The 26894-nt window shown below is 54.3% G+C and overlaps 1 protein-coding gene across 8 annotated transcripts in view; it reads right to left on the reverse strand.

Annotated features, from left to right (window-relative positions):
* Positions 1–24251, reverse strand: part of COL16A1 (collagen type XVI alpha 1 chain) — a 49192-nt gene extending 24941 nt beyond the window's left edge. For 2 of the 8 annotated variants that reach the window (XM_039836868.1, XM_039836862.1), the window contains exons 1-42: positions 21244–21571; positions 20122–20196; positions 19896–20013; positions 18894–19017; positions 18315–18581; positions 17632–17712; positions 17333–17458; positions 16484–16537; positions 16191–16217; positions 15590–15625; positions 14531–14557; positions 13393–13455; positions 13095–13136; positions 12920–12964; positions 12792–12827; positions 12354–12416; positions 11983–12027; positions 11805–11900; positions 11590–11628; positions 10976–11020; positions 10782–10817; positions 10191–10301; positions 9749–9784; positions 9486–9521; positions 9298–9408; positions 8884–8928; positions 7861–7896; positions 7670–7714; positions 7256–7387; positions 6488–6523; positions 6175–6282; positions 5739–5861; positions 5589–5642; positions 5334–5375; positions 4969–5004; positions 4829–4882; positions 4588–4656; positions 2760–2813; positions 2642–2668; positions 1810–1869; positions 1577–1624; positions 1394–1447 (exon numbers count right to left, since the gene is read on the reverse strand). In XM_039836868.1, coding sequence (XP_039692802.1) covers positions 1394–1447; positions 1577–1624; positions 1810–1869; positions 2642–2668; positions 2760–2813; positions 4588–4656; positions 4829–4882; positions 4969–5004; positions 5334–5375; positions 5589–5642; positions 5739–5861; positions 6175–6282; positions 6488–6523; positions 7256–7387; positions 7670–7714; positions 7861–7896; positions 8884–8928; positions 9298–9408; positions 9486–9521; positions 9749–9784; positions 10191–10301; positions 10782–10817; positions 10976–11020; positions 11590–11628; positions 11805–11900; positions 11983–12027; positions 12354–12416; positions 12792–12827; positions 12920–12964; positions 13095–13136; positions 13393–13455; positions 14531–14557; positions 15590–15625; positions 16191–16217; positions 16484–16537; positions 17333–17458; positions 17632–17712; positions 18315–18581; positions 18894–19017; positions 19896–20013; positions 20122–20196; positions 21244–21358 — 2877 coding nt within the window. In that variant the 5' untranslated portion in view covers positions 21359–21571. Of the gene's footprint in view, positions 1–1393; positions 1448–1576; positions 1625–1809; positions 1870–2641; positions 2669–2759; positions 2814–4587; positions 4657–4828; positions 4883–4968; positions 5005–5333; positions 5376–5588; positions 5643–5738; positions 5862–6174; positions 6283–6487; positions 6524–7255; positions 7388–7669; positions 7715–7860; positions 7897–8883; positions 8929–9297; positions 9409–9485; positions 9522–9748; positions 9785–10190; positions 10302–10781; positions 10818–10975; positions 11021–11589; positions 11629–11804; positions 11901–11982; positions 12028–12353; positions 12417–12791; positions 12828–12919; positions 12965–13094; positions 13137–13392; positions 13456–14530; positions 14558–15589; positions 15626–16190; positions 16218–16483; positions 16538–17332; positions 17459–17631; positions 17713–18314; positions 18582–18893; positions 19018–19895; positions 20014–20121; positions 20197–21243; positions 21573–22112; positions 22220–23220; positions 23268–23803 lie in introns of those variants that run through there. The other 6 variants (XM_039836863.1, XM_039836870.1, XM_039836866.1 and 3 more) reach the window with 6 other exon arrangements.
* Positions 24252–26894: the final 2643 nt, after the last annotated feature.

Consider the following 26894-nt stretch of genomic DNA (forward strand, 5'->3'; position numbering starts at 1 on the left):
AAAAGCTTCCATGTGATTCTGCTCTGCTTCTTCAGGTAAGAATTACTCTTTCAGGAGCTGGGAGCCTGGCCACGGTCTGTGTCTCCTAAGGAGCTCCGGAAAATGTGGCCTGGTGTGCAAACCACTGGGGAACTGTCCTAAAAGGCAGTGCAGGGGAGAAGAAAGTGCTATGGACTGGGAAGCCCAGTCCAGCGCCACCAACTCCTAGCCAGGTGACCTCAGCCAAGACTCTTCACCCCTCAGAGCCTTGGTTTGCCCAGCTGTGAGTTGAGGATGAGACCACCTTCCGCCTGGAGTTGACATAAGGCTCCAATGAATGAGGGCATGGATGTAAAATAACGATAGTAGTTATCACTGTAATGATGGCAAATGCCTTCTAAGCATTCGGTGCCAGGCATAATTCTATACATTTCACATGCATTGACTTTTTTAAAACCAGCAAAAGCCCCATAAGCTACATGCTGTAATTATTTCTACCTGACAAATGAAGGAATTGAGACACAGGGAGGGTAAGTAACTTGCCCAGCATCATACAGCTAACACATAGCAGAGCTTAGATTCGAAGTCAGGCTACCTGGCTCCGAACGCACACTCTAATCACAATCTCAGCTCCTACTGCTCTCCCCTAACTATCTCTGGCCTCTCTGCTCTTCCCCCAAACACATCAGGCCCATTCCCATCTCTGGGCCTTTGCACCTGCTGCTGTCTCTATCGGGAATACTCTCCCTCACAGGCTCACTCCTCGTTTCCTTGAAGTCTTGATTCGAATGTCCCTTTTTGAATCTTCTGAAAAGATTCAGATGTCACTTCTCAACTCTCTTCCCTGCCCTCCCCCCATTTTCTATCCCCCACTCCCTGCTTTATCTTTCTCCTTAGCACGTATTGCTATCTACTTGCTACTTATCTTGCTTATCATCTGTCTTCCCTACTAGAATGCAAACTCCAAGAGGGCAAGGATTTTTATTTCTGTCCACTGCTGTGTCACCAGCATCTAAAACAGTGCCCGGAAAATAGCAGATGTGCAAAAATATTTGTTGCACGAATAAATACTAATCGCTGCTCCAAAACAGTGGAGCTCTATGCCGATGTAAAAATTTTTTTATCTGACCCAGATATGGGTTCTTGACAGCTGATCAAGGCCTGAGCCTGGCATGGGTGTCAGTGGGGTGCCTGGGCTAGCATACATGATGTTCCTCGAAAAGGGGCTAGGAGTGCACACAGCCTGCCCTAAGGGTCAGTGGGTCCTCTGGGCCACTCTGGGGAGCAGGAGCACAGAGGCGTGAGAAATGGCAGGCGTATGTGCTGGGCACGGAGACGCACACTCAGGGTCCAGCACAGACCATGTGCCCTACCACGCTGCCTTCCAAATTCTCATTCTCTTTTCCCCCTTTACCTGTAGCCCAGGCATTCCAGGGGGGCCTGGTGGTCCAGGAATACCTGGGGGACCCTGAGAAAGAGAAGAAATAATCAGACCCAGAAGAAAGCTCTGCCCCATCGCTGGGGGCAGAGGTATGAAGATGGGCAAGCCACGGGACGCTGGCAGACAAGAGAGACAGAGGAGACAAGCGACACACACCTGCGGGCCCGGCTGCCAGGAGCTGCCCATCCAAAGTCCCGGAGCACCCTGGGTGGGAGTAGGGGTCGCAAAAGAAGGGGAGAGGTTACAGGCAACGTCCACACCAAGCGCAGGGCTGCATGGGGAGGCAGCTGGCCGGGGTGCAAAGCCCTGGGGGGCTCTTGCATGTTGGGCCATGGCGGGAAGCTGGGCCTCTCCCCCAGGCTGGGGGGAAGGCTCTTAGCTTCACTTACCGGCATTCCAGAGAAGACTGGGTCTCCTCGGGAGGGGCAGGAACACTCCCCTGGTTCACCCTGAAAAGACAAGAGCCTTTGTCAGAGGCGGGCAAGGATGGAGGACCTTCCGGAAACTGGTATCTGGGAGGCAGCATGGGCTCTTGGGATTGGAGAGGCCAGGGTTTAAATCTAGGATCTGCCTCTTATGATCGTGCCCTTGGGCAATCCCTTGGACCTCTCTGAACCTCAATCCTTATCTGTAAGGTGGGGATAATAATACCGAATGCACAGACCACATGACAGACCACATGACGCTGGAATGGATTAGCGTATGGAGCACTCAGAGAACAACGGCTGTTGCTCTCACTGCAGTTTCATCGTCGCCTGCTGCCGCCAAGGTATTCTTGCCTCCAATGCAGCTGCAGCCTGACCTGGTCGCAGCCCTCCTTCCATAAGCCCAGCCTGGCTTCCATGCCCTTCTCTCCTGGTCCCTCACACCAGCCCTTTGTGACTCAGTTCCTGCTCCTGTCCTCTGACTCAGCACCCATTTGAAAATGCAGTTGCCTCCCTGCCCCCCACCAATCCCCCAACACACACACACACACAGGAAGGGCCTTGGCTGCTCTCTGGGTTTCTGGGAATCTTGGTTGAGCCCTGGGCCAGCAACCAGGTAAAATAGGGAGAGCATTTGGGGTCTCTGCTCCCAGGAACCAGAGTTGGTGGGGGACAAAGAGACAAGGATGACTTCTCAGTTCCCATCTTCTGTTCCAGGGCCACTACTATGTATATAGGATCCCTTGGGTGGCGGGACTATACGGGCTGCTAATTTTCCCAGAGTAGTAGGACTTACCTTCTCTCCCTGAGATCCCTTTTCACCCTGCAGGGAAGACACACAGGGAGGTGAGTAAATAAGGATACAGAGGCAGGGCCCGCTGTGACTTCCTGCTGCCCTGAGACACTGTACTCACTGGCATCCCTCTGGCTCCTGGAAGTCCAGTCTGTCCTTGCCGCCCATCAGCGCCCTGAAGTGGGAGAGGCCAGGGTCAGTGGGTGAGGCTAGACAGCAGCCAGCCATCGGCCCACCTGCAGGGAGGGTACTGGACAAACAGAAGCAGCACCAGGCTCCCCTGGAGCCCATCTCCCAGTGCCCACTTTCTAGAGGAGGAGACTGAAGCACAGGAGACAAGGAGAGAGGGAAGGAAATAGAAAACTGGCATTTTCTGAGCACTTTCTGGGTGTCAGACACCTGGCCAAGCATCTGTCAGAGAACATCGAATGGAATCCCCACCCCCAGCCCCACAGGGCTGTTTTACAGGCAAGAAAACTGAGGCTGAAAGAAATTTTATAATAGACCTGCAGCATGACTCCACCGGGTCTGTGTGACCCAGAGCCCCTGCTTTCTCCTTTCACCAACTAGTGAGTGTGGGGCCAGGACCGAGGAGGCTCCTGGATGAGATTCAGCCTGGGGGAAGGAGGTCTGGCGGGGCCAGCCCGCCACACGGGAGCATCCGATGGCTGCCTTCCTATGGGACACATCACCTTCACGCCCAGGACTTGAAGCTCCCTGAGAACCAAGACCACCTTCATCTTTACCTCTGCTTTATCCTGGGGCTCCCTGGGACAGTCAGAGACCCTGAGTGTACAGCTCTGCTGGGCGATACAGACTGGTGCATGGACCTGGCCAAGTCCCTGGCCCCTCTGGGCTTCTGGGCACCCTCGAGAGGAATCCATCCCAAGGAATCCATTCCACCACTCCCAAACTACAACTAGAATTTCTCTGGGTATCCATAATGAAGATACGGGCAGATATGGGCTATTTTCAACATTATCAAAAGCCCAAGAAAAAGTCTACATTTGCCCACAACCTGGCATGGCCCAGGCAGAGCAAAAGGTTGCATTTCTTTGATTTAGGCTAGAATTATGTCATCTCACAAAATTCTTGTGGGTTCACATAGAGTAGGAGCTAACTATATTATACAGGTCTTTGATGAATGAAAATGAGGAAATGCATTTATTATTATTTAATCTATGCAATTCTTTCAATAGACCTATCTTTTAGAGCGTGGGAATCGGTGGTGGGACCGTAATAGAGAGGCATTTGAGGGCGATGAGGTTGGAAGTGTTGCTGGTCTAGAGAGGGCTGTATTCTTCAGGATGGCAGCCAGTAACCACGTGTGGCTATTTAAATTTAAATTAATTAAAATTTAACAAAATTTAAAATTTACTTCCTCAGTCACACTAACTATATCTCGAGTGCTCGACGAGCCACATGTGCTAGTGGCTGCCATCTTGGGCAATACAGAATGGAACATTTCCAACATTGTCGGTAGCTCCATTGGTCACCACCAGTTTAGATGACCCCTAAATGACCCTAAGGCTTAACATGGGGGTGGCGGTGTCAACATATGGACTTTGAGTCAGACAAACCTGGGTTCAAGTCCTGGCTCTGCCTCCTCACCCCCAACCCTCAGTTTCCTTATCTGCGAAATAGGGACAATAATAGCTGTCCCCTTACAGGGCTATTGTGAGGATTAAGTGAATCACTGTTTGTTTAGAGTTTAGCACAGGGCCTCAGCACAGTCGCAGCTTAAAAAATGGTGGTCAGCATTGTCATTATTCAGGTCCTCCCCCAAAACAGTGGGGTCTTCCTTCTCCGAGGCTGGGCCAGGCCGAGGCCTCTCTTCTTCCATCCCCCATGCTGCTGGGATAGGCAGTGTTGGCCCCATGTTCTCTTCCCAGCAGTAATGCCCTTGGTCCCAGCAACGCCCCCAGATGGAGCTCAGAAAAGACTCTCACCGGAGGCCCAGAGACACTGGCACCAGGAGGTCCCACAGGTCCAATGGCTCCTTTCACCCCTGGAGATCCCTGGGGAAGAGAGGTTACAAAGGTTGCCGGGGCAATCCAGCAGGGGAGATGCATCGGACCAGGTCTTGGGCAGCCCTCTGATAGGCATTTCTCAGCTCCCATGTGCCCTGTGGCCACTGCCAGGGCACTCTGAAGCCCTGCAGGCCTAGTGTCCAAGGGGGCAGAGGCTCACCTTGGTACCCTTCGCTCCAGCAGGGCCAGGTGGTCCCCGAGGCCCTGGAAGCCCCTGCAGATAAAAACACAGTTAGTTATCCCTTATCCTAGAGCGGCCCCTTACCCTGCCAGCCTCCTCTAGGCCCAAAGCAGACATACCTGAATGCCAGGCAAACCCTGGGCTCCAGGCTCCCCCTGTAAGTCAGAAAAGGCAGATTGGGCCACGACTTCCCAAGCCAACCTGCCCCACTGGCCGACATAATCTGGGCTGGCGTGTCTGACACCTCTAACTCAGAAGAGTGCCTCAAGGAGACCCTGAGGGTCAGAGAGGTCAAAGCCAAGGTCCCCAACAGAAGCAAGGCCAAGGCTGCTGCACGACTCTATCCCAGAGCTGTACCCTTGAAAGTTTGGGAGAGGGCAGAGCTCCGTGGTTTTCAGGGTGGACGGGAGTGGGTAGCTGGCTAAGGAAAGTGTTGTTGGGGGCAGTGGGGGACAGGCAGAAAAAAGAAAGGCTGGAGACTCACCTGGGGCCCCTGAACTCTCATTCCCGGAGGCCCAGGCTCTCCCTGAAGAAACAGAAGGACAAGCCTTTTCTTGAGATTCCTCATTCACCCTTGACTTCGGCCCTAGCCCCTCTTCCTTAAACTCAGCCTTGACTCTCTTCCTGCTCTGTAGCTGATCTCCATTTCCCACTCCAGGCCCATTGCACCCAGGTTTCTCTCCACCCTTTCCCTCACCCACACATACCTGCAGCCCAGGCCCCTCACAGTCACACCTACCTGTACACCCTTCAGTCCTGGGGGCCCTTGAACTCCTGGGAAACCAGGCTGGCCCTAAAAGACACAGGTAGCCCAAAGGTCCCACAGGGGAAAAGGAGGAAAGAAAAGGCCAGGAAGGGAAGGACTAGCGCGCAGGCAGCCTGAACTCACCGGTTTACCAGGCCGGCCCACACCCTCAGGGCCTGGATCTCCTTTGGGGCCCGGCTTCCCAGGCAGTCCCGCCATGTCGGTCAACGTCCCCTGCAGGCTGGGGCAGGCAGTGCAGCCATCTCCCTAGTCAGAGATGGGCACAGCCAGAAGCCGGTGAGCCAGGGCGAGCACCCAGGCCAGGAGGAGGCATCAGAAAGGGGATCTTTGTGCCCCTCTGAGAGCTCTGACCCTCTGTTGCCCCCACCTCAGCCTGGGAAATCAAAATAGGCCCCGGACACTCCCAGCTCTTCCCCCTGCCTGGAAGAGCTGAGGCGCCTCCGCCCAGTGCTTCTGGCATCCTCTAAGGCTCACGCCCGACCCTGCAGTCCTTCCCCTCATTAGCTCTCAGCCTGATTTCTTTTTGTTCATGTAACAAATTGCCCCCTGCCTGACTGACCTTTTCACCTTTTGGCCCCACGGGGCCCCGAACCCCAGGCTCTCCTGATAGTCCTGGCTGCCCCGAGGTGCCTGGTATTCCAGGATCTCCAGGATTCCCTGCATCGCCCTGTAAGGAGGAGGGTCAAGGAGGCCAGAAGTGACCCAGCTGTGAGCAGGCTGCCCTCCTGGGACTTGCAGACACTCAAGAGCCCTTCGCTGGGCCTGGGGTTGGGCAGGGCGTAGAGAGTGGGCACAGAATGAGCAGGAAAAGCAGGTGGAAACGGCATCTGAGAGGAAGTGGTGCCCATCCATGCCCACCGAAGCTCACTCACCTTCTGCCCCTTCAATCCACGCTCTCCGGCCTTGCCCTGAGGAGAAAGCATTTCCAGCACCCATTCACTCATACTGGACGCTCCTATGTACCTGGCACTGTGTTCGACTCTAGGGAATACAACAGTATACAAAACGGACCAAAATTTCTGCTCTCACCCGAGCGAACGAATATTGTACAGATTAAGAGAAGAGACTTGAGCCAGATTCCTGCCTGTGTGACCCTGAGCAAGTTACTCAACCTCTCTGGGCCCATTTCCTCATCTGTTAAATAGGAATGATAAAACAGCATAGGCTTCTACCCCATAGGGTTCTTATGAGATTAGATGGGCTAATATACATGAAGCTGTGCATGGCACATCATGCACACTGTCAGTGTTTGTTAGTATAAGTAAAGCAGTAATAATAACAATCACCACAGTGGGACCTGACATTTCCTAAACACCTATTGTGTTGCTGCTAAGTACTTCACACGCACCACTTCTAGGCTTTACAACAGCATAGGAAACAGAGGCACAGAAAAGAAAAAGAACTTCCTCAAGTCAAAGAGCTAGTGAAAGGTAGAGCTGGACTTTGGACCCAGCTCTATCTGGTACCAGGACAAAGCGCAGAGAGGCCTGTCAGGCCAGCTCTCTCTGGGGACAAAGCACTAACCCCTCCACACACTCCCACCTACTCCTCACTGCCCAGGGACCCAAGAGACCCAGGTGAGGTCCCTCCACTTTCTTGAGCCCTGTCTGCATCCACTCTCCAGAGGCCCTGAAACTCACCTGCTTTCCTGGCAAGCTGAAGCCTGGAGGCCCAGGCTCTCCCTTCTCGCCAGGAGGGCCAGGCAAGGCCACCACGTGGCTATCCCCATCCTGAGGCTTGGACAGGGCTGGACATGGTTCACAAGGCTCTCCCTGCAGAGCAAGGAAACAGGATTGGGGGACCCAAGGCAGGCTTGGAAGCTGGGGATTATAGCCATGCCTGACATGGCACCTCTGCTAGGCAAGGGATATCTCAGGAGAGATTACAGGAGAACAGGTAAGAAAAGAAGGTAGAGGCCAAGTAATCAGGGGTCTTAAATGCCATGCTGACATGTCAGCTGTGACCCTAGGGCAGTGGGCAGCCTTGGAGGGTTTAAAGGAGACCAAAATGAGTGTGTGTTTAGGAAGTGGTGTGGGAAATGTCCCCAGACTCACCTTCTCCCCTTTGATGCCTGCGGGTCCAACTGGCCCTGGTGGCCCCTACATGATAAAAGCCATGTGTGATGCCCAGCATCTGCCTGGGCCATGCTGGGGCACTGTCTCCAGGCCTGTCACCTCCCCGGCAGTGAGCAGCACCTCATACCTTGTCCTTTTCCCAGAGCTGCTGCCAACCCAGGCACACTTACCGAACTGCCTGCTGGCCCTGCCTCTCCAAAATCACCCTGAGGGCAAAGCAGAGAACACAAGGTCAAAGTGGGGAGGTACATAGGTGCCAGGCCAATACCAAACCCCAAACTACAAAAGTAGCCACTGAGAAACTCCAGACTACCCTTCATTTCCTGGCTGGGGAAACTAAGGCCCAAAGAGGAAAAGAGATTTACCCACGGTCCCCAGGGGAGTCTGTGGCCAGCCTGTTTCTGCCCTCTCCCCCCACCCCCAGGGTCTCCATGCATAGCATCTCAGAAGACCGGAAAAGGAAGCAGGTGTGGGGCAAGGGTGCAAAGCTCCATGAGAAATGACAGGTGATTTGCCTGGGAGAGCTGTTTAAGTATTTCTCACACTTGAACACTTGTACATCCGTAGAACCTTCATTTGAATAACACTGCATCATAAGTTTAATGCTCTGATTTGCCTCCAATGCAACCATAAATCGAATGTTAACGCAGGCACTAAAATCAAGGGACCCAGCCGAGGGGTGCAGATTATAGTCTCTGGAGCCACATTTCCTTGACTCGAATCCTACTTTGGCACCCAAACACCTATGTGACTTTGGGCAATTTACTTGGCCTTTCTGTGCCTCTGTTTCCTCACTCATAAAATGGGAATAAAGGAGTACTTACCCCATAAGGTTTTGGAAGGAGGAAACAAGTTAATACATACACAAGCACTTGGAACAGTGCCTGGCACATAATAAATGGTAAAGAAGTGTTATTATTATTATTTTATTATAAGGTCATCTCGAAGGTCCTTAATTGTCTTTAGATTATCAATAAATTAAAAATATAACACTAAGGAATTCTCTTAGAGAACATGAGGGCTCTTGGAAATAAATTCTTTGACTCCAGTCTGACACTGATGAATCTATTTCACCATGAATAAATATACAGTTTGATCTCTTGTCTATATCGTCCCTATTCCCCACCCAGGGCTTCTCCCCTGTCTCCCTGCCAAGAAGCCCTGGTGTCCCTAACATCTAACCCAGGTCTCACCTTCTCTCCTTTCAGCCCTGTTGGCCCTGGATCCCCAACTTTCCCCTGAAAAACAATCAAGTTGCAGTCATAGCATCTCCCCAGACCCACTGCTCCAAGACTCCAGGGGTCCCAGTGTCCACCAAGAAAGAGAAAGGCCAGCTTGGAATTACAAATCCCACAGCCCTACAGGTGGCTGGGTGGTTATTTCTGTTACACAGCTGGGCATTCGGAGGTTCTAAGAGGGAGTTCTGGGAGCAAGTAACCTGGGGCAGGGCAGGAAAGAGGAGAAACCAGGCTGCAGGCCTGACACACCTGCCTTAGGGCCTCCCTCCAGGTCTCTATCTTGAGAATCAGGGCCTACGGAGCCAGAGAGGCCACCATGTAGCAAGGATGGGCTGGACTGGGCTGGGCTAGGAGGGAGCAGTCACTCACCGGAAGGCCAGGCAAACCAAAGCTAGGGGGGCCCACATCTCCTTTGGCCCCTGGAAAAGGCCCAAGATGCTGGGCTGCCACAGCTGAGCTGCAAGACAAGCAGGACTCCCCCTGGAGAAGGAAGAGAAGGGATCAGAAAGGCTCCCAGTAGCCAGAGCACGGCGGCCAGGGGACCGGGGTTCCCTTACCTTCTCTCCTTTGAGGCCTTGGATGCCAGGGTCTCCCTGCAGGGAGAAAAGGTTTATGGGCTGAGACTGGGTGTGTTGGGGTACTCTGAACTTCCTAGTCATATATGAGGATAGCAATGTCACACACCACAAACACTTCAAACAACCAAGTGTTCTAAGGGGGGGTCAAAGTCAGCACCCCAGAGCCAGAGCTCATCAACCCATGTAACGGATGGAGGAAATGACTAGACTAAGCCACCCCACCAGAAAGTTTCTATACATACCCGATCACCTTTTTGTCCAACAGCTCCCAGGCCCTCCTAAAAGAAAGGGTCTGTGAGGGAATGGGGCTGGAAGTCTAGGCCAGGATCCTAACTCAGCCCTGCCTACTCCTTTCCACCACCCCCACCCAACACCCAATCCCAGGAGGAGGGCACAGCCTTCCTTGCTCACTAAAAGGGCTGGCTCTACCCCAGCTTGCCCAAAAGGCATTTTAGCAGCTCCTCAGGAAACTTGGGAGGTTGCCATAGAGACCTGAGATGGCCTTCTAGCCCAGCCCTAATCTCTATGGTTCAGCTTTCACACATGAAGATAAGTGCCTAGACACTCTACCCACAATCTCTTTATGGCCATGAGAAGTACCCAGTCCCTCTGCCCAACTCCTCTCTATGATCATGCCCCCAGGTTTTCTTGTGGGGTCCCTCAGTGGCCATCCTGGGCACTTACCCTGGCTGGTGCAGGATTACCAGGTTCCCCCTTGGGCCCTGGCTTTCCAGGGAGCCCCACAAAGTTCTGGAACCCTTCGGGCAGTGTTGGGCACACTTCACAGGGGTCACCCTAGCAGAAGGGAGAGACCATAAATGGACAAGGTGACGCTGAGACCCTGGGGAAGACAAGGAGCTCTAGACATTGGGTGGGCCAGCACCCTAGCCCCGGCATCAGAGTGGACAGCAGAAACACTGGAAAGACTTTCTGTTCAACTAACTCATCCATTCAACTTATGAATCCTGGACATCACAAAACTACATCCTCACGACCAGCCGTAAGAAAGCTTTGCGTCCCAGTTACAGATCGGGAAGCTTGCCATGGTCATAAATCATGTGAGTAGCCAAGGAGGGATTTGAACCCAGCTGTGTGACTCCGCAGTCAGGCTCCCTATTTAGTAATCACACATGCACACTGTAGGAACAGAGAAGGCGTGGGGGTACCCTGAGGAAGGTCTAGCATCCCTCATCACAGGGCCCTCGATGCTCAACATCACCTCCAGTGAGGCTCCTACTCCCACCCCAACCTGGGGTAACCCAGCTGGGGACTCACCTTCTCTCCCTTCAGCCCAGGCACCCCTGGCTTCCCCTGTAGGAGAAGCAGTGGGCATTAGTGCCAGGGCAGAGGGGCTGGTGCTCCAAGAGGGGGCCCAAGGACCTAGCCCCCCACCTCTGGAGGCCTCGATAGAGCAGACTTGGGCATGGTAGGCAGCAGCCCCCCACCCCCACCAAATTGGGGTCACTCACAGGTTTCCCTCCAGGACCTTCCTTTCCCGGTGTCCCAGAGCTGCCCTGCGGTCAGAAGAAGAGTTAAGGGGGAAGCACCTGGCTGTGACCTCAGCCCATTCACCCCTTTCCCATCCAGTCCCCTCTCTGGATGGTAGGACAATCTGCCAAATCTCCCATCTCCTTTTGGTCTGTTTGGTCGGCAAACGCTTCCTTCCTGTACTTCGTGTCTAACCCAAGTCCTTCTGGATGCAAAGGAAGGGAGAACATAAGGCCTCTGTGTACCCCTTCCCTCGTGTAGCAGGTTTGGAAGTAATCTGGGCGACCTCAGAGGAACCATAGCAGACAGACAGACAATTTCCGGGGCTTTCTGCTCATCAAGGCACAAGGCTCTAAAACGAGCTTAGTGGAGGGAGGGCCCTCCAGGGCCGAGCCTCCCACATTAGCAAGCACTGGGATGAGGAGACACACCCCACCAAGGGGCCTGGCTAAGTGGAGCCCAGCCTCCTCAGACAAATGCTTGGCCCCTTCCCTGCCCATTCCTGTCACCCCATCTGCACCCCAGCCCTATTCTTCTCCCTCCTCCCACCAAGCAGGGGGCACCGCTATGTGTCCATGCTCCAGCCTGTGCTTACCTTGTTTCCCTTAGGGCCTGGTGGGCCACCTGGGTCCCCCTGAGGGCAGAAACAGTGTCACATAGAGGTTTCCCAGGGGCCGTCCATTACAGAGAAATCTATTCTAGCCCCTTCCCCTGACTGGGACCCAAGACTGGGCCTTATCTCCCAAACCCTGGCCAGGCAGGAGAAGGGTCTCTGAGGAAAGGACAGCAGGAAGGGTGATGGGTACTCACCGGGGTACCAGGAAGTCCTATCCCAGGGGGCCCAGGTTGGCCTGGGGGCCCGGGCTCTCCTGCCAGCCCCTCAGGCCCGACAAAGCCAGGATCTCCCTGGTCAGACATGACGTGGGCGTGAGAGAGCAGCTGCCTCAGTCTGGCACCCATTCTCCACCCCACAGAATCTGCAACTCACCTTCTGCCCTTTGGGCCCTATGATGCAGATCTCTCCTGGCCGGCCCTGGGGGCAGGTTGCGGGGGAGGGTGGCATGTAAGAATGGCCAAGGCCTGGCACCTCCCTGGGACTGCAGCCCCCAGTGGAACAGGTACAGACCCACCGCCCCTCCCCAAAGCCAAACTCCACCCAGTGCCCCAAGGTCATCAAATATCGACCTCAGGGCATTAGATGTCAGGGGCTCTTAGGCAAGGAGTCAGCCCTCCCCTCCCGGGTCTCTGTTCTGTCCGAATAAGAGTATCAAGTGGATCCTGGTGGTTAAATCCCAGCATTCCAAAACCCTGTGCTTAGGGATGTGAGGGGTGTGGTGGGGATGGACCCAAGCACCGTACATCTCGGCCTGGCTTTCCCATAGAGCCTTTGATGCCTCCGTCTCCCCTCTCGCCTTTCTGACCCTGGAGAAGGAAGAGACAAAGTGGCTGGGGTTGAGGAAAGGGGCTGGAAGGACCTGGGCAGCTCCATTTGGGGAGAGACAACTCCCTTCTGGACCCGTGGTCTCTCTGAGATTAAATGGCTTCAGTTATCACTGGAGGGTAGGCAACAGGAAGAATGTCCAAGCCAGCCAGACTACTCGCTCTGGGATCTGTGGCATTTCCCTCCAGGTCTGGTGGGAACTTGGACATGATGGAGTAACTGGGAGAGTTGGGAGGTACTGCCAGCTCTGTGCCCAATGACACCATCCTCCGGGAAGGCTTTGGACATCTCTCTCCTCGTGTCTGTAGGGCCCACAAACCTCCCTGACACCCATCCTCCAAATTCAGGCCCATTACCTTCTGGCCTGTAGAGCCCGGTAGTCCTGAGGGTCCCTGAGATGAGGAGACAAAAGAAGGGGTGAGAAAGGAAGCGGAGACTGGGCCAGGACCCCACTGCCCTTACTCTACTCTGCTCCCACACTCACCAAGGCTCCTGACTCCCCCTTCTCGCCCTTTGGGCCTTCTGCACACTGAACATAGAGATAAAATTTTAAGAGGGGCCCTAGGTTGGCCCAGGGTCACCCTGCGGGCTGCCAAGGGCACAGCCCCCAGAGCTGACCCCATATTGACCCTAAAGCAGGCCTCCCCTCTAGGTCTTACCTGAAGCGGGGCATCCGGGGAGATTTGGACACAATCATTACCCTAGGGGTAGAAAACAAGGGATGAGGGGTAGGGTTCTGTTTTGAGAAAGACAGGCTTAGGAATCCCACAATCCCAAGTGCCCCTAGAAAATAGAGGTTTCCATACACTAACCCCTAGAAAGACCATGGCCCTCATCCACCATTTGGGCCAGGCTGCAGGTTTCCATCTGATATGATCTTATGATGGCTCACATCCTAGCCTACCCCCAGGGCACAGCTGGGAAGGGTCCCGCAGTAGGCATGGCTGAGGCACTTACCCGGGCTCCCTTCTCTCCCTTGGGGCCTGATGGGCCAGGCAGGCCCTGCTCACCTTTCCCTCCCTGTGGATGAGACCAAAAGCAAGGCTGGGACCAGAGGGGGCACATGGGAAGATTCAGTCTGGTCCCCTCCATCTATCCATCACACATGGGTGTGCAAATGAGTGCAGCCCCACCCCAAGCCCCGGCCCAACCTCCACCACACACACAGCACATGGATTCCATATGCATTCATCCACATATCCACCCCCGAGCCAGAAGGCTATATCTAGCAGAGGGTATCTCTTCCCCTACACCCCTACCCAAGCATGCTAACTCACACGCAGCTCACCCAGGGGCACATGGACACATGTACATGGACACATATGGAGTGGCAGAAACCCACAAGGGTGAGTGTCAGGCTGCCTGAGTTCAAATCTCACCACTTTAGTATGTGACTTAGGGCAAGTCACAAGATTTCTGAGCCTCAGTTTCTTCATCAATAAAATGAGGTTCATGCCAACACCTACCTCAAGGTGTGATGTGCAGGTAGAGTGCTCAGCACAGAGCCTGGCACTGTCAGCACTCACATGAAGGTGGCCCCAAGAATTACTTACAAGCACACACAAGCACACAACTTCACATTCACACATGCGCTGCCTATCCCATCACTCACAAGCTCCGCAGTCCTGATAGGTCCAAAAATGTATGGGTTTCGCCTTCAACACTACTACAGTGGGCTGCACACATGCAAGCATGTGTCCAGAGATGCATGTAGCCTCACCAACACATAATCACTCTGACACACCTGTCATACATGTGAGTCTAGCTGGGCCTCGGTTTTCTCTGAAGTAAAATGAGAGTACTCAGCTCACAGGATGCTTGAGGGGGTTCAGTAAGGTAACAGATATGCACATGTGTGGCCCAGAGCCTGATGTGCAGTAGGGCCTCCGAAATAGTGCCTCTGAAAAGGGTAGTTCTTAACATTCTTATAAATACCCAACCCCCACTCTCCAAACACATGCACACACCTAATCACCCCACATACATTTGGGCTCAGGTAGCCCCAATATAAACACAGCCACAGGGTCATATGCTGTGGCATGTGATGGGACCACCCAAGAGGGAAGGAGAGTCTTGTTCGCCATCTAGGACTCACCTTGAGGCCAGAGGGACCAACTGTGACCTGAGGGGACATAGGAGAGAGCATTATACCTTAGGGAGGGAGGGATAACCAAGGGCCCAGAGAGAGCAATCAGTTTAGCCAGGATCACACAGCATGGCAGCAGGACCAATAGGCTGAATCTCAGCCCCTTCTCTGCCTCCCAGGCTAGCCAGCAGGCTGACTGTATCCTAAGGCTGTCAAACTTGCAGAGGAGTCTAACCTACCTTCTCTAACCTGCCTGGCTTTGGCTAACTCCACCCTCCCAGTTGCTAGCATAATGGATGCTCAGTTGCCATGGTAACCCATGTACATCTGGGGACTATCAGCCTAACCAGATTTGGTGGGGGACTGGTTGGAAAGGGGGACAAGCAGTAGAGGTGGTACTTTCTGATTTTCCCTAAGGTTGGGGGGCTTAGAGCTGAGGGGAGTCAGCGTTGTGCCTTTGTGGACCAATGTGGCTTGTCAACTCACAATGTCAGGCCTTGGTAAAGTGGTGACTCATGCTGCCCATGGAAGATACACAGCTGGTGCCCAGCTGGGCTTGCACTGAGCCCCTCTCTCTTGTCCTTCTGGCCGCCCGGTGGGGAGGCTGAGCCAGGGCCAGCTAGAGAGGGATAGGAGGGGAGGCCTTGAGCCGACATGTGTTTTTGGGACCAGTGCTGGGCTGTGTTACCCTGAGCCCTTCCCCTTATCTAGTCTTCCAAGATGATGTGGGAAGCCCTCAAGCAGGGCAGGCCTGAGTCCTTGTGGGGAGTGCAAAGCTGGGATCGGCAACCAAGGTCCTGATCCTGCTGGCCGCCGCCCCATCCCCATTCCACCCTGGATCCAATACATTGCCCAGATCACAGGGCAGGAGGCTTCCTTCCATGCAGCCCTCGCTTGGTGGGGATGAGGGTGGGGGTCAAGCCCAGCTCTGGGGGATGGGCAGGGAGGGAGTTTGAAAGTGCACAAAGACCCCCTTGTCCATAACCAGGAAGCTGCCGAGCCAACTTCTAAGCAACACCCACTCCCAGCCAGTTCCCACCCGACCCTGCACAACCTCTATTCACTCACATTGCTTTCCCGGGCACCATGGACACAGGGTGGGCACTGAAAGGGAAGAACAGGCCTGAAGGTTAGTTCTGAGAGCCCGGGACCACCCTCTCCAGTCATGCCTCCCCACACACACACCAAGCACACAGAACATCACATATGTCCTGGTAGAGTCTAAGGGAGCATGAGGATAGGAATTCTATCAAACAAGCCTCACTCTTCAACTCTCACCCACCCAGAGCCAAACTATGTCTCAGATGAGGTAACTGAAGCACGGAGAGGAATAGCATTGGACTCTGGATCACATAGCACGTCAGGGCAGAATGAGGCCCATAATCCAGGGTCCCGTGGCCAAGGCCTGGGCTCTCCCCATGATGCCCATAGCCATTTGCTCTCAACTCAGAAGCATCCAGGACCCAAACCCTTGCCCTCCCAGTGAGAGGCAGTGGGCAGACAGGGCCCAGCATCAGGCCCTCCAAGTATTCCTGGGAGCTGTGTAGCTCCTCAGCCTAACATCCCACACCCTCATGCTCAGATTTCAGAGCCCCAAAGCCTTGTCCAAAGGGTTTATGCTGGCATCTCCTCAATCAAGCTTTTTCTCTAGTCTAGATAGGAGGCTTACCTCATCAGAGGCTGTCTCCTGATGGGCCTGGGAAGAGAGAGGGCATGGGGATGGGCAGGGAATGGAGGAGATGAGGCACCTCTACCCAAGAACCACCAGGAGTGGGTGCCCTTGATAGTGCTGGGTACTGTGTCTGTCTCGCCCCCATTCATCCTTCCTTCTCAGAGCTTTGTCCAGGAGTGGGGGCAGGTGGAAAGAGTATGGGAATGGGTCTCTTATACAAGGGGTTTACAGAGGGCATGAAGGGCACACAGAGGGCACCAGGGCCTCCTGCCCCACCCCACCATCTCTACCTTTGTTCCCTTTTCTGTCTTCTGGTTGATTCTTCCCGTCAGCTGGGCATCCACCTGGGCAGACAGAGTAAGGGGGAACTCTTGAGGAGAGGGTAGTTCTGGGGCACATGCTAGGAAGGGGCACTCAGACAGGGGCATGGACTCCAGGTACCCCCTCAGCCTAATATCGGGTACCTCCCAGGGCATCAAGAGCCAGCTCAGGCCCCTGGCACCCCGTAAAGCCCCCTCCATTCCTCCCTACCCACGTGAAGTCGGAGAAAACAAGACGGTGAATCAATGAGACCCTGTGTTCCTGCAGCCAAAGGCCGGGCACAATGCCCAGTGGGCAGGGAGGTTACCCAGCCAGAGGAGGGGCTAAGGGAGGAACTGGGCTTCCCTGCCACCCCTAAAGAACCTGCACATGAGTAGGGCAGCTGGCCATGGTGTTGGGCAGAGAACCAGTCTGGCATTGACTGGGGCTGGGACCAGGAGAGTGAGCAAGCCCGAAGGGAAGCAGTGTGGCTTGGCCTCTGAACCCACGTATCTCGTCCTAGAGAAACTGCTTTGGGGTACAAGCCTCATCCTGCCCTCATCAGAAGGGTCTGGGGTGGCATCAGTGAGGGTCTAGGTAGTTCCACAGCAAGAAGGGCACAACTCTCAATGCTAACAGGCAGGCAGGTACATGGTCACCCTGTGAGCTGTCTCTCTGCCTCCTTAAATCCTATAGGGACAGTACACAAATAGGCAGGGCTTCCAGTGCCCTTCCTACACCGGGCACAACTGACCCTGGCGGTAGACCTCGGTCAGGTCAGGGGAGGGTAGTCTTACTTTGCTTGCTTGTGCCCATGTCCGCCTGTCCTGCCCACCTACCTTGCTGTTCTGAGGCTCCTCCAGGCAGAAGCAGCGGGTGTAGACCTTGCCCTCAGTCTGTGGATTGATCTCGATGAGCTCATTGCTCTGGGTATCCCGGCGGGCCTTGGAAGTCTCTGGGGAGCACTGACCGGTGTGGGGAAAAGCTGGGTTCAGTACAGAAAGCAGATCCCCACATACCCACTCATCCTAAGATCTCTAGGCATCCCCTTCCTTGTCCCCCATCCCCAGCACACTGTGCCCCTGGGCAGTGCCCCAACTCCCCCCTCCCCCAACTGTGCTGGGGCCAGGAAACTCACCCCTCCCGGTAAAATCTCACAGCAGCCCTCCTCTAGCACAAGCTCTGGGTCACAGTAGATATGTGCCTGCTGAAGGTCAAACTGCAGGGGACACACAAATCAGTTCCACTTCATTTTCACAATTAGCTCTGTGTCCTGGCCCCCAGTGAGGCACAGAGATGGCTCCGCCCCAGGATTTGACTTCAGGGAGTGTCCAGTCTGGCCTGCAAGGCCGTCAGGAACATAGCTGTCACCAAAAGCAAAAGAAAACTGTACGTGCTAGAAAGAGGGAGAGGAGGGAGAAATGTTAGCTTGGGCTCAGAGGAATGGGGGAAAGGAGGTTTCATTCAAGCTGGGCCTTGAAGGACCAGCAGATATTCAACAGATGGATATGCAAGGAAAAGCATTCCAAGTGGAGGCAACAGCATAGGCAAAGGCAAAATACTAGGTGAGATGGATGACCAGGATGGAATCGACCAGAGCAGAGCTGCCAGGAGAGAGATGAAGATGATGCTGCAGACTTTTATAGGGACCAGATCATGAGAGGCATTGAATGCCAGGTTGATATGTTTAGGCTTCATCGGGAGGGCAATGGGGAACCGTGAGAAGATTCTGAGCAAGGAAAGGAAAGATACAGATTCCGGGGAGCTCACTCAGGCTCCCAGAAAGTGGGAGTAGAGGCAAGAGCCTGACTTAGCACTCACTGGGACAGGCTTGCCCTGCTCAGCATCCAAGCCCAGAAAGACATGACCCACAGGCTGCATGGGTCGCCGGGGCCCCAGAGGCTGGGAGGAGGCTGAGGTACAGTCCACATGTACGGAGGCCACGCGTTCCGCCACACTCAGCTGCAGCTTGTGCCAATGCAGGTCGAAGAGCTGGGGCACTGAGAAGATGCAGGACACAAAGTCGCCATCTTGGCCCCGGGCCCGAAGCTCCAGGCTCTGCTCTTGGCTGTTGACTTCTAGGGAAATCTGTGTGGAATTCGGAAAGATACGAGACAGAGAATCAGAGCCCCAGAGCCATAGCATGGCAAAGTTAAGGGCCCTCAAGCTCATTTTACAGGAGGGGAAACTGAGGCCCAGAAAGGGAAAAAACACTGCCTGGGGTCACAGAGCAGGACGTCCTGACAGAATGAGATAGATGCTGATGGAGTAGGGGTGGCCTCGAGGGTAGGCACAGAGATGGAGCGGGGAAGCCCCAGAAATCTCAAACTGGCACAGAAATTGGACTGGACTGGTACTGCTCAAGGCCCTAAGAGCAACGGGGGTGGTAGTGGGGCTCACCTGTGGATACCCATCTTCATCAGTCACTTGGAACAAATACCACGTGTTCTGGTGAGTGCGTTTCTTCAGCAATAGTGTCAGCACCAGGGCAAACTCATTGGGGAGGCCCCGAGGGAATACTCGTCTGAGGATAGAGCAGAGAGGGTGCCCTGAGGCTCAGGAGGGAGACCACTAGCTGCCCATCTAGGGCCCTCAGGACTGCTGCACCTACACGAGATACATGCAGGCCCACACCTCCAAAGTGACACACATCTATACACATCCATTCATTCTACAGACATTTCTTGAGTGTCTACTATGTGACAGGTGTGAGTCTGGCTGCTAGAGCTGACAGTGATGAAAACAGAGAAAGTGCCTGTACTCATGGAGCCTTCGAGTCTGATGTGGGTGGTGGGGGTGAGGGGGCTCATAAATAAAGAATCCCCAGATGATTATTTCACCATCTCATTACAGTCATGGTAAGTGCTTCCAAGGAATTCAGGATGCCCCGGGGAGAATACCTGGGCCTAGGGTAGGAGGAGAGAGACTGAACAAAGACGAACAGGGTTTGGCAAGACTAGAGAAGCAAGAAAGAGGAACACGTAAGGAGATGAGGCTTGAGAGGTAAATAGGAGCCAGAACACCCAGGGACTTGTGGGAGTCTGGACTTCATAGGTGAGGCTGTGTGCGTGCATGCACGCGCATGCGCGCGCACACGCACGCACACACGCACGCACACACAGCCTCTTGCCAGGTTCCCACTCCCATCCTGGAACCCACAGGATACAGACCTGTCCCCAACCACTGCTAGCCAGAGATAGAGGAGGGACAGAGAGTGAGTCTGCCAGGCACCTCCTCTTTGCCCACCCTGCAAGCCCCAGGAGTGGGGACCAGGCTAACTCCTGGCAGGGGGTGGGATAAAATGATACACAGGTGCCACTGGGCTTAGCTCCACATCCAGAGTTGCTGGGGAGTGTGGCTGAGGTCAGTTTCAACTCCCCGCAGTCACTCTGGGGCCTTTACCGTGTGGGCTGGGTGAGTGGGGCCGCCCCCAGTCGCAGGATGAGAGGCCCCTTGGGGTTGCGGATCTTCTTGATGGCAGATGTCTTCATGAGGTTGAGTCGGCGAATGAGGTTGAAGCCTTCAGGGGAGACACCAGGTGAAGAGCTCAGCTGGGCAGGTGAGGAGGGGTACAGGCCAATCCAGGAAAGACGTGTAGTGGGGACAGCAGAATGAGACAGGCACTCACCGGTCACATTGGTCGATAAGTCGCTTCTGTGTTCTAACTTGAGTCCTTCTTGCTGCGAAGGTGGGCAATGCTCACCTAAAAGAGAAATCAGCAGTGAGATACTCCATGAGCTTAGGCTGAGGTAGCTGCGTAGCTGGGCTCTTGGAGATCCTGGGAAAGAGCAAGTTCATAGTCCCCACTCTAAACCTTGCCTCAGGCTAGCTTTCACCCCTTGCCTTCTGACTCTGGCTACCCTAGGAGCCAGGAGGACCTCGGTATTCAGACAGGAAGACTGAGGCCCAGGAATAAGGCCTGGGCCAAGGCTACAAAATGAGTTCACAGCAGAGCAGGACCAGAACCTCTAGAACCCAAATCCTCCAAGACCAAGTCAGGGGCCAGTCCAGCAAGAGAGAGAATGAAAGCAACTCTGGGTAGTCCTAGAACTCAGATGGAGTTCGGAAGCTGTGTGCTCCCTCCATGACATGCACCCAAGTGGGGAGCAGAAGAGAATTTCAGGGGTAAGGAAATGTCAAGTTCATGTACACTTATATTATATACAAGTGCATGCTTTACAGCTGGTACAAGTGTTCTCAGCAACGGGTTGGAGTCCACTTCCCGCGCCCAAAGCAGACAAATGGGCCAGACACAGGTCTGGGTCAACAGATTGACTTTTCACTTAGACCACCGCCTCGTGAAACATCGAGAAGAAACTGAGGGCCTGGGGGAACCACAAGCCTAAGGGAACAACTAGCGCCTTAGGGCTCCAGACAGGCTCTATCAAGGGGGGAAAGGCTCCTAGAAAAGGGGATTGCTTAATTCAGGTCTCCAAAATCCTGAAGGGACAGGTGGACAGCATGGGCCTGCCTCTTCCCTAGGCCTGACTGAGCAAAAGTGTTGAAAGTAGTGCTGTAACAGAAGAGATAGAGGCTAGAATCAAAAAGCCCTTCCCGTCAATGCAGATGGGGTAGCTGGGGCAAGATGGTGAATACAGCTCCTAGAAGCTGGGCATTGCACTCCCTGGCTGCCTGGCTGGAAGAAGGAATCCTGGATGTCTAGGCCTGGTGACCCCACTAGAGTTTCCCTCCCCCAGGTCTGGCCAGAAAGATCATCTTCAGCATCGGGCAGCAGCAATGGGTGACTCACCCCTTGGCAATAGGCCCAGATTCCTTACAGATGTTGAAATTCTCTGCTCCATTCCCCAGGGGACCCGGTGAGAGAGAGGAGAGCAAGGCACACGTGCACACATATGTACACACATGACCCGCAGGAAGTCACATGCACCGGGGTACAGACCCCTCCCACATCCGAACCTTGGTTTTTCTGCCTTCTTTGGATGGATTTGGGTTCTAGAGGTTCTATTTCTGCTCAGCTAAGAGACTGAGCTACTGAGCCCAGAGGGTACCCAACAAGGCAGGGCAAGTTGCCCAGTCAACTTCCTCTGGCTTTGGGCCCTGGAAAGCTGCACCCACTGTCTCATCTAGTGTCTGGGCCTCAAGGAGGGCCTTTTATATGAGATCCAAGGCCAGCCTTGGAGGAGGAGGAGCCCATGGGCTGGAGGATGGATTCTCCGCCATAAAAAGGATTGGAGGGGCCTGTGCCTCTTTCAGAATGAAGCTATCTTCTCCAGAGAGAGCTCACTGCCTGCTCCTCCCCACGGCACCGGCCTTACCAGTACTCTGTGCACAGGATGGGTTTATGTATTAGGGAGAGGGGTTGCTCTCACACACAGAGACATAGGAATATGTACAGATGCACAGAATGACTTTAAGATGCAAACACAGAGAGGTCCAGAGAGAGAGACACAAATATACAGACAGAAATACACACACTCCAGCTCACCTTGCACCGACTCATATGTGCAAACACCTCAGGCCACCCTGGGCCCAGGCCCCAGACTCTCCTATAAATGCCCACATGGCCCAGGCACATGGTCACATACGTGCACAGGACCCCTGCACCTCAGGGAGCCAGTCACGGGCCTATGGCACTCTGAACCTCATGTGTCATCTCACCTGTATTTGCCCCATGGCTGCAGGTAGCCCAGAGACCAAGCAGCCACAGGCCAGAAGCCCAAGATGCCCACATCCTGGTCCAAAGAGGTCGGCTACAGCCACAGCTCCTGAAATCACAAAAACCAGGACGGCGGATTCCTGAGCTCACACAGCACAATTCCACATATAGGCAAGTAGCAGCCAGCCCAGGGGGCTCAGGCTCTGGTACTGAAGTGGCAGGAGGTCTGTCTAGGCATCAGTCCCTCTCAGAGGCCCAACCACAGGCATTGGGCTAGGATTTGGGCTGGGGTAATATTTAAAATCTTTAACCACCAGTATGATACACACACCAATCAGCCAGAACAGAATGTTGGCTGGACCTAGAGCCCAGGAGGCATCTGGCTATGCCAGTGGATAGTTGCTGAATTGAGGAGAAGCCTAGAGGATCCTAGAAGGCCAGGTCAATCAGGATGGCTTGAGACAGAGGATATTTATCAACATACTTGGAAGTATTTCAGTACTTAATCAACCTGTACGCCATATTGGTATATACTCACCTGGTGCCTGGCTAGCTACACCCAGCTCAGCCAGGAGGCCCTGCCAGGCACCCACAAGGTCAGGGGCTGACAACTAGGCTGAGTCTCCTGGAAGGCATCACAGGGTTGTATGTATGCCAAGGAAGGATCCCCCATGGGGACAATGGGAGGGAGAGCAGGTCACCAGGGCTCAGGACCTTGTTGCCAACCTCCTGTGCTGATGGATGCTCATCTTTTAGTTTTATTAAACCCTGATGGATGGACCCAGATAAATCAATGCGGGCTCAGCAATCAGCCAGCAGAGCCATACATCATCTAGCCTCCCCTGAGACAGGCAGCTCATGCACACACACACACACACACACACAGAGTCATGCACATGTCAGCATGACACACACAGATATATATAGGCACATATATGTACACACAGACACACACATGCCAATGTATGCATATAAATCTATCTGCACACGGGCGTGCTTACAGGGACACATTTACCAATATATCCAGATACACCAGCTTGCACATACACACGTGCACACAGTCAGCCTATGAATGGCCTTCCTGTTGGGAAGTTCTTATTCAAGTCTGACCTCATTCCTTCCAGCTGTAATGGAATTCTATTTCTCCTCCCTCAGTCCTGGAAAAGGAATAAGAACAGGAAGGACCCCCTCACCTCAATATATTTGGAAATATGACCCCAAACCCCTGGGACAGAACTGTTCTTCCACCCTACTCATCACCCCTCATTCTAGTGGTGTGCACCTCCCATCTCTCAAACATTGTCCTGGCTTCCCCGTCCTGCCAGTCAATGGAAGAACTGCTAACGGTTGGGGGCATGTGAGTGCATGTGGAGGCGTGAACACTGATGTGCTGTGTCGCCTTCCTGCTCCTGATCTCTGGCTTTCACTCCCCTGGCCCCAGCCAGAGGAGGGGGCTACAGGGATAGAAGAAGAGAAGTTTCCAGGAAGATGATCCCATCCCAATAAAAGGCACAGATTTGGGGGCGGGGAGAGTCAGAATTGGGATGGAGTTTAGAGTTCATCCAGCTATAGAGAAGGTAATTGAGATCCAGAGAGTTGGAAAGCCACTTTACCCCAGGTCACACAGAAAGACAGGGGCAGAAGGAGCCCTTTACCCTAGAGCCTGGAAACAGCCCACTCCACCCCCACTTACCGTGGCTGGAGGTTCCCCCACCTCACTCACTGAGTAATCCAGGCAGGCCAGTATAGCCAGCCAGGAGATGCAGGGCCTGGGTTCCTCAGGCCCGCTGGAGCGGGAGGTGGTGTCTTCGATCACTTCTGGCTGGCCCTGGGTCCCAGCTTCCTGGGTCCCGAGCTCTTGGGGCTGAATGCTGCTAGGCTTGTGAGCCTGCCCGGACTGCTGGCCACTCTGGGTGGGGGAAGACGGGGAGGTTCCAAGGGGCTGGGAACTAGCCAGGGCCTCCGCTAATGGAACACAGCTGGACCCGCCCGCCAGGCAGGAGGGCGGGAGGGCCAAGAGGGGGCTCGGCAGCCGGCAGAGGCAGCGGACTCACAGCCCTGCTCCTGGCCTGGCTGTCCTCCCGGCCCCGCCCTCCTATTTCCCGCCAGGTGAACCAGTCAGCCAGCCAGCAAGGCGGGACCCTGCCTGCCCAGAGCTGCCCGGCAAGGGGGCTCCAGGGACAGGCGGGTGGGTGGGGAGGCCGGCCCTTTAAAAGCCAGGCATGGAGCTAAAAGGGGCCTTCCCTGTGCCACCCCCTTTCCCTTCCCTGGCTGGGCCTCCAGATGACTTGGGGAGAGGAGTAGAGACCCTCCCCTCTAGTTCCGTGGCACCCGGTGACGTGGCTGTTGCCCAAGCTGCCTTGGTCAGCTTTTTCCAGTTTCTCGGCCTCACATTTCCAGTTAGTCTGTTCCTTGGTCTGTCTGAACTTGGGGGGAGGGCGCCCCCGCAAGGGGGATGCTAAATTAACCCCTTCTGCTCTGGGCTCGTTCCCAGGGAAGGGAAACCCCTTATTCTTCCTTATTCCAGGAGGTTAGAAGGGCACCAGTCCCTGTCCTCTGCTCTAGCTCTGTGGCTTTAAACTTACTATTTCACTTCTGGCTCCATTTTTCTCATCTGGAACATGGAATAATGACCTATATACCTCACAGGGTTGTTGTGATCAGGAAAACGAGTTAAAGGCTATAAAAATGCTTACTACAGGGTCTGGCACAAGAGAGGAGCTCAATAAATATTCACTGTTATGATCATTTTTATTGTGAACCAGGTGGGAGGTAGGGGTGGGTGAGGGGGTAAGGCTAGATTCCAGCTTATACCCAGCGGTGGAGAGGTGTTGCTTTATAATCAGGACCCAAGGAAGCAAGAGGAACTGAGGTTGGATGAGAGACTGGACTTCTGAGGAGAAAGGCGCAGGTAACGTGTCCAGTTCTGTCCAGAGGGGGATGACCAAGGTGACCCTTCCAAGAGTTTCCCTCTGACAGCAGCAAATTTCTAGGCACCAAGGCTGAGGAGCTACGAAGAAGTAGGTTCAAGAAGCCCATGAGTGGTAGGAATGGGTGTGGGGTGAGGGGGAAGCAAACGGGGTGCTCTGATTTGACAGGCTTCCTATAAAGGCAACATGGTGGAGCCCTGGCCCTGTGGCCCCATCTAACCCGGATTTCCCGCCTCCAGAGCCAGAGGCGCTGAGTCAGCGGAAACCCCAACTGCGGCCACGGAGGCGCCCCCACTGTGGTCCCTGCGAGGAGCCAGCCCAGATGTGGCTGCGACAGTGGTGGGGCCTGGGAAGTGCTGAGCTCAGCAGGCGGGAAGTGGAAGGGGTGGGGATTTCTGGACGCTCTGGCCTAGTGGGTGGGTAGGCATAGGCCCAGCCTGGCTACAGGGGGCTGCCCCAGCGGTGGGCACTTGAGAAATAATAGGCTACACAGCTAGGTCAGGGTCTGTGTTAAGAACTTCATATAGGCTAACTCTTTTAATCCTCACCACCACCCCAACAGGGAGAATTCTATTCTTCTTCTCACTTTACAGATGGGAAACCTGGAGCATAGGAATAACATAACTTGTCCAGGATCACATGGTTAGTGGGTGGTGGAGCAGGGACCCACGCCCAGCTCGCCTAGACTCATAGTACAAGCTCTTAACCACTGTGCCATCTTGCGCAACTCCTACCCTCTCCCCATTTATGCTCCAGGTTCTCCCAGACAGGAGGGCATGGTTGAACCCAGAGCTGGAGGGACCTGATAAGTGGGAGTCCAGAGACCTTCCCATACAACCCCAAGGTGTTCACCAGAACAGCCAAGCCTGGGGCACACCCTAAGCCTGGATACACTATCATTGATACAGTCTAGAATGTGCCCACGCCCCTTCCTCCCTCTGACACATATGTGCACACATCCAGAAGCATGCAGTCAGATATGCCCTCTCACGACACATTTGTGTAGGCTCCACATGCATATGTAGGCACTTATGTTCACATGCACACACGATACTCCTCCACATAAACAGACACACAGAGATCTGTGTGAGCACAGATGAATCCACAGAAATATATCTTTGGACATACTCAGACTCAGGTACGTAATTCTCAGAATGCATGCACACAGCACTGCAGGTGCTTGGATATGCACACATGTGTGCACACACAGATGTGCATGTACAAACACACACCTAGAAACGCACACATGTGCCCATGAGTATATATGCAAGCAGAGAAACCTTCAGACCTACAGCACATACACAGTTGGCCACACAGACAGGGGTGGCTCCCACAGAAACCCCCACGAGACATGCACACACTGACATGCGTACACACTTGCATGCATGCAGCGAGGCTGACATTTACATGCAGTCAGCCCCAGAAAGCCTGCACGCCAGCAAGCAGGGTATCCCTTAGGGCTGGGCTCAGTGCCCTCACCCCAGATGGCATTGCTACGAGGTAATCAACGCTGCTAATCGCCACCAGCTGCCCTAGAGCCTGCCTGCCGCTGCCGGATTGGGCTACCAGGGCCTTCAGGGCCTGGGGTAATGTGCCCAGATGTCGGCAGTGTCCAAGGGCCCGGCCACCACACCATCCCAGCTGGCCACTGGGGAATCCATGTCTGGCAGTGGCAGCACCTGGAGCTGGGGGAAAGTGAGGAGCCAAGACAGGGCCTGGTCCCAGGACTGGCCCAGGGGCCCCCATAAAGCAGAGGTGATCTGAACTCCTACACACACACATGCACACCTGGATTCTGGCACATGTGCAAACAATATACAGACGCAGACACACAGGCATGTCACACAAGTCCAA

The sequence above is a fragment of the Pteropus medius genome, unplaced genomic scaffold, assembly GCF_902729225.1.
Source record: "Pteropus medius unplaced genomic scaffold, Ma_sr-lr_union100, whole genome shotgun sequence".
NCBI classification, from domain to species: domain Eukaryota; kingdom Metazoa; phylum Chordata; class Mammalia; order Chiroptera; family Pteropodidae; genus Pteropus; species Pteropus medius.